Source organism: Palaemon carinicauda, chromosome 5 (assembly GCF_036898095.1).
Source record: "Palaemon carinicauda isolate YSFRI2023 chromosome 5, ASM3689809v2, whole genome shotgun sequence".
In the NCBI taxonomy this organism is placed as follows: Eukaryota; Metazoa; Arthropoda; class Malacostraca; order Decapoda; family Palaemonidae; genus Palaemon; species Palaemon carinicauda.
The window spans coordinates 121,189,993-121,196,105 of NC_090729.1; the positions used below are offsets into that span (position 1 = coordinate 121,189,993).

The 6,113-nt window shown below is 36.4% G+C and overlaps 1 protein-coding gene across 1 annotated transcript in view; it reads right to left on the reverse strand.

Moving 5' to 3' along the window:
- LOC137641452 (partitioning defective 3 homolog) overlaps positions 1-5,819 on the reverse strand; it is a 310,783-nt gene extending 304,964 nt beyond the window's left edge. Inside the window, exon 1 of the mRNA XM_068373998.1 lies at positions 5,298-5,819. Coding sequence (XP_068230099.1) covers positions 5,298-5,438 — 141 coding nt within the window. The 5' untranslated portion in view covers positions 5,439-5,819. The remainder of the gene's footprint in view (positions 1-5,297) is intronic.
- Positions 5,820-6,113: the final 294 nt, after the last annotated feature.

Genomic DNA, 6,113 nt, shown 5'->3' on the forward strand with positions numbered 1-6,113 from the left:
GTTTTTCTTTCCTACGTCACCCAGGTGTCCGTCCTCCTCTCGTCATGCCATACAAGAGCGAAAACATTCACAGCTGTGCATCTGTTTGCCAATCATTGAAACAGCCGTTTAAGGTTATACAAATGTAAATTCAAATGGAACAAATTTTGAAATTTCCAGAGAACCATTTTATATATAACATTCGCCCGGCATCAGCAGTTAAAACGGTTAGAATCTGGGGACGTGTTTCTAACAAGCTAGCAGCTTTGACGCATACCTATATTGGTAGTCTTTAATATGCAGTATATACTAAGCTTAATTAAACATCCATTCATCCCTAGCCAGAAGGAAAAGGAAAAAATACAGAAAAAAATGAGTAAGAAAATTGTAAGAATTAATTAGCCAAATTTAATAAACTCTATGAAATATTCTAACTTTACACTACACAGCTAAGTTACACCGGCCTATACTTTCGAGACAATTCAATATGCAATTATTATAATTTCAACATTTCTTCCATGTAGTTTATAAAACAAAAACTCCTTTCATTCAACTTTTATTCCATTTACTAGACTAAGCAGAAATTTTGTGAACACCAAAGGTCTCCACTCTCAAGTACGGTTCTATGCCAGTAACCCTTCGAATTCTTATAGTAAGCAGTTTCACGGGGAAAAAAAATAAACTTAGCAACATAAGCAAAACAAAGAAATATACACCATAAGCTATATGAACCAGAAATACAAATATTTTTGTGTACAATTAAATACAACGAAATGAAAAAAATATTTTTCAATATGTATAACTTTTTAAAAACTTCAATCTTGACTACAAGTATACCTAACATTGTTGCCTTATCCTGAAACAATTTGAGGTTGAAAAGGTAAATAAAATACTTGTGCAATCATATACAAATCGAATGCTAAAGCCCTTTTACTTTATCAGACAAAGGTATATCGAGGTGATTATACTAAAATTACTTACTACAGGGGGCACTCAATAATAAATCGATGCACAACAATCCGGAAATGACTAGCACAAAATGAGAGAGAGAGAGAGAGAGAGAGAGAGAGAGAGAGAGAGAGAGAGAGAGAGAGAGAGAGAATCGGTCATTACAATCCTCACCGAACCGCTGTGAGGCAGGTGGGACTGAATGAAGTGAAATGTGTGGATGGCAGCAGCTGTTGAGCCAGTTATGAAAAACAACACTGGTTAATAATTCAGCCTACGTACGTTACAGCCTACCGAACCTGATATTGCCCGCGTAATTGATAATTACTCATTCATAAGCATTTGAATTAGTGGTGGAAATTCATAAACCATGCCTCTGAACTAAAAAGGAATTTTTTCCTTTGGGGGGAGGGTAATTTGCAAGTGGATAACAGTGTTTTACGCACAATTCATACAACTGAGTTCAAAGACATCCCGCGTATAAAAACAGCTGGGTCTGTCCATCTATTTCTTCCCGTTAAACTACTGCTATTTCTTTCCATTTGCCAATGTGAAACTGGTGTCCTGTCTTTCACTACTGAATAATTCAAGGTAAAAATGAATTCCCCATACGATGAAATGTAAAACAAAATAAACTGCAACGGAGGTGAGACTTGAAAATTTCCACGACTTCTATAGTTAAACTAGTGCCATTTCCCTTAGGGATCACAGAGGAATGTAAAAGTTTCTAGGATTTTTGCACCAGGAAATAAAGGAATCATAACAACAATCAAGTGTTGTCGGTTTTCAAACAGTACTTTTGGCTAAAGAAATTGAATTATCTACTCAAACTCTGATATCTAATACGTTAATAATGAAAGATGACGTTTTCTTGTCACAAAAGTCAAACTGTGTGTGGATGAGAGAGAGAGAGAGAGAGAGAGAGAGAGAGAGAGAGAGAGAGAGAGAGAGAGAGAGAGACAAAACAGCCTTATAGACGCAAAACAAAAGAAACTAGTCTTAGTTCTGGTAACAAACAAAAGAAGGATTACTGCTTCGGTACTGTTATGGTTAGACAGTACATCAAAATTCAATCTTCACTGTCTTTCAATAATAATGAAATCAAAGTGATTTAATTTTGCAACACTGAATAATTCACGGAGCTTCAAAATCTATCTTGTGGAATTCATGCAATCAAATATACAAAAACATACTCTTTCCCAAGGATATCTTCCTCGTACCTTGCTTGAAAACAAAAATCATAAACATTTCAGAATCACTGTTTCGACATCATTCTCAAAATTCAATTAATCACGTTTGTAAAGTTTGCGTTTCTCTTGCAAAAAAAAAAAAAAATAAGAATCAAACAGCTAGCCAAGTCAAGACTCCTATATTAGATGCCAAGTCTCAGCACACCAGCTACACTGTCTCCTTCCCACGCTGACTAGGTCTATGCAAGCTTCAATCAACAATTCGCTTTTCGATAAGACAGTTATATACTTAATATGCGCTTCCTGCCCTTGTCTGATATAATCTTCGGTTAAAAAAAAAGTTACCATTTCCGTTTCCAAAGAGTTTACGAATGAATTAATTTAACCTTTTATTAAATTTCTTTCATTAAATCTACGGATATTACGTATGTAAAGGTTTTATTATATATTAGAATTTTAGAATTCTGCACTGAAAATATGTGATTTTGATATAAAAAAAAATTGCGATTTGGTCAAGCATATAAATGAAATCGCCAAAGTCATGAGAGAGAGAGAGAGAGAGAGAGAGAGAGAGAGAGAGAGAGAGAGAGAGAGAGAGAGAGAGAGAGAGAAATGGATGAAGCTTCATGGTCTACAAGCAGGACCCCCCTAACATTCAACTACATTTGCAGATATCAATAATACAAAGCTTTCCAGCACAGTGAGTATAGGCCTAACAACAACTCGGCTTCCCTTCCTCATGGATATATTCAAATAGAGTATTATCATCTGCGGAATCTGCATCTGCTACGAAAAAAAGAACCAACGCCCAAATATTTTGAGCCTTTCTGTTGTAAAAATTTCAGACTTCTCTTCAGTTAACCATAATGAGATTTCCAGTGAACATAGGCCTAATCTCCATCCTATGGCTCTGCTGAAAGAAAGGAAAGGCAATTTGGAATATTGGTTAACCCAAAGGCATACGTTTACTATTTCATCATTGGACAGACATTACCCACGTTATCGTTGTGTAGCTTACTAGTTATGTCAATAATCCCTACACACGCACGAACACACAGAGAGAGAGAGAGAGAGAGAGAGAGAGAGAGAGAGAGAGAGAGAGAGAGACGTCTATTTATTACTGCATTATCGTGTACTTTTTTTTTACGTTACCATGGTTACCTGACATGTAAACGATAAGCAAACAAAAATGACTCACCCAAAGGAAACTCTAGTAGTAAGTGATATAATAAGATAAGATCGTACCTTAATCTCTGTCTTGTTAAGTCCCTCATATTAGACCATTTTGGGGAAGAATCGATACCTTGGCCACATGGGACTAGGCGAATCACACGAGCCCGACCAGTTTCAAAGCAGAACACGAACGAATATGTATGTTGTTTAATGTCCCTTATAGGAAGAAAGCTAATCCCCAACATACATTTGAAGCTATTAACCAATTATAAATAATAGGAGTAAATAACCCCCCACAATAAAACTGAACTCAGCCTTATATCCAAGAAACGTTCATGGTCTCTAGGCGGCAATCAACTCCATACGTTATCATACAGACCCGGCAAGGAGATGACGGGGAATGGGGGAGGATGGGGGGTGTGTGTTGGCGTGACACAGCACGAAACGCCATCACGACATGGACAGTCCGTAGTCCAGATTGTAACAAATCAATGATTTGCCGAGATAAAGCGTTTGGAAGAGGAATTTGTCCATTAAGAATAAAATAACAAGAATGGCAGATGTTGATATCCGGAGTAACGTTTTCAACCATATTGTGATCAGTCTTGTAGACAAGCTTTTTTTCTATACATGTATAATAATGCAAACAATGAGGCAATGGGTACCAAATTTCTTGAAGATACTCCATTAATTTCTTTGATTGCTCAAAAATTACGTTTTTTACCATACAATTAAATCGATTACCTTTAGCTTGTGGTCTGTTTGTATACACAAAGTCTAATTATATAAACCTTGGGTTTACCCACAAACAAAAAGGGTCGGCACCCAATGGGACCCTCTCGTATTTAGACCTTGATAGTAAAAACTGTATTGATATACATTGGCCTATTCCATTCCTTGATGTCAAACCCCCAGATATGCTTTAGAAATATCATATTTTGACTTTGTCAGCTGACAAAGAGAAAACGCAAAAGTTGCAATGGACAAGAACCATTACGTTATGGTAAATCTAATATAGATTTTATTTTTTTAATGTAAGGAGACATAATTGAGGGTATCAGAGCCTGAACTTTTGAGGTCGAAATAAAGGATTCGTCTAATAATTCCAGGTTTACATTATGATTCCGAAAAGTTATTTAACATCATAATAGAAAAAAAAACTACATAGCTGGTTAATAATTTCAGAATCCCGTGATGAGACTAATTGAAATATGACCATTTCACTAATAGCCTACCAATCAAAATAACTTATCAGTGAATGAAATCAAGGGATACCTACAGAAATAAGAATCGATAAGGTAAAACAAAAATTAAACAGGTAAAAAGAGCAATATAAACATTTAGTTCTCTGTCCCATTTCTCTTTATACGTCTTTTTTTAGTTTTTATAGTTCCTATATGAAATATCTAAATTAACGTTGTTACTGTTCTTAAAATATTCTATTACGATTGTTTACTACTTCTCTTGTAGTTTATTTATTTATTTCCTTTCCTCGCTGAGCTATTTTTCCCTGTTGGAGGACCTGGGTCTATAGCTACCTGCTTATCCAACTATGGTTGTAGTTTAGCTTGTAATAATAATAATAATAATAATAAAAATAGCAATAATAATAATATAGAAGCAATGAACCAGGACAAACCTCTAAGTAGAATACTCATTGTAAAAACAACCAGTCCTCCCTTAGCCGCTTGGCGACCAAGGGATGCTGCGAGCATCTCCCATCTGCGCCACAGTTGAAATCTCCCACATCATTTAGAATTCCCGAACACCTTAGGCCGCAGATAACGAATATGAAATCATTGCAATTGAAGTTGTCACGCTGACCTTGGGTATATAAACTGATCTCTTAAATATGTTAAGGTTATAATTGAAGCTTTTGGTATAATGATAAAGACTGTGACGATGGGATAAACAAAGGGTTATTGGGAAACTCAACAATGTTCCCGTGCGCCAATCAATGGTTAATAAAGTCCCTGTATTGTAATTGATGAATTAAATGCAGCTTACCTTTGCTGTAGCTTTCTTGTAGCGTGTGGTAGCTTTGGAGATAAGGTCCCTTACGAGTATCTCTCCTTCGCCACACGGCACCACAACTCTGACAGTGCCGAAGCAAACAGTCACCTTCATTTTATTATCTTCAAAATACATTCACTTAGCAATTTAAAGTTTCCATGATCTCGTTTTTTAAATTGAATAAACGTTTATTATCTTTCTTTCTATGACATTAAATAATGCTGATGAAGCAGCATTCGAGTTGAAAACTCACTCAGGTAACCCTGTAGTATTACCTGGGCGGCCATGTTACGCTTTTGAGTGGGACATGCTCACAATTCACATTTATTCAAACACCTGCCTTTATTCCGCGTATTCTTAACTATTCACCAACTGCACACGTGTGATTCGCACGTTCACTTCGTTAAAACACTCTCCTGTGATGTATTTAAGGCAGTAACAACCGCAATTTCCTTCATAATTCACGCAGAAAACAACATCGTAACCTTTCCACTAAGACAGCTGAGTGACAACTAAAAGTTCCCGGCGGAGAACAGAGTCATCTTGCGAGCGAAGTTTCAACTACGCACGTACACACCATGCACACGCTCACACATTCTCATAAACTGTTTCCCCAGTTACTGCATGGTGTTACTCTTCTTGAAATATTTAACATTTACGTTGTTTAACGTCTTTGCCGTCATTGCTACGTACGTTGAAAATTGGTGAGTACGAGAAATGGTCAGTTTTCCTTTAGCTATATACAATGCTGCTGTTAATAAAGATGATTGAACGCCGCGTATGGCATACCATGTCTTGGCCACATCTCAA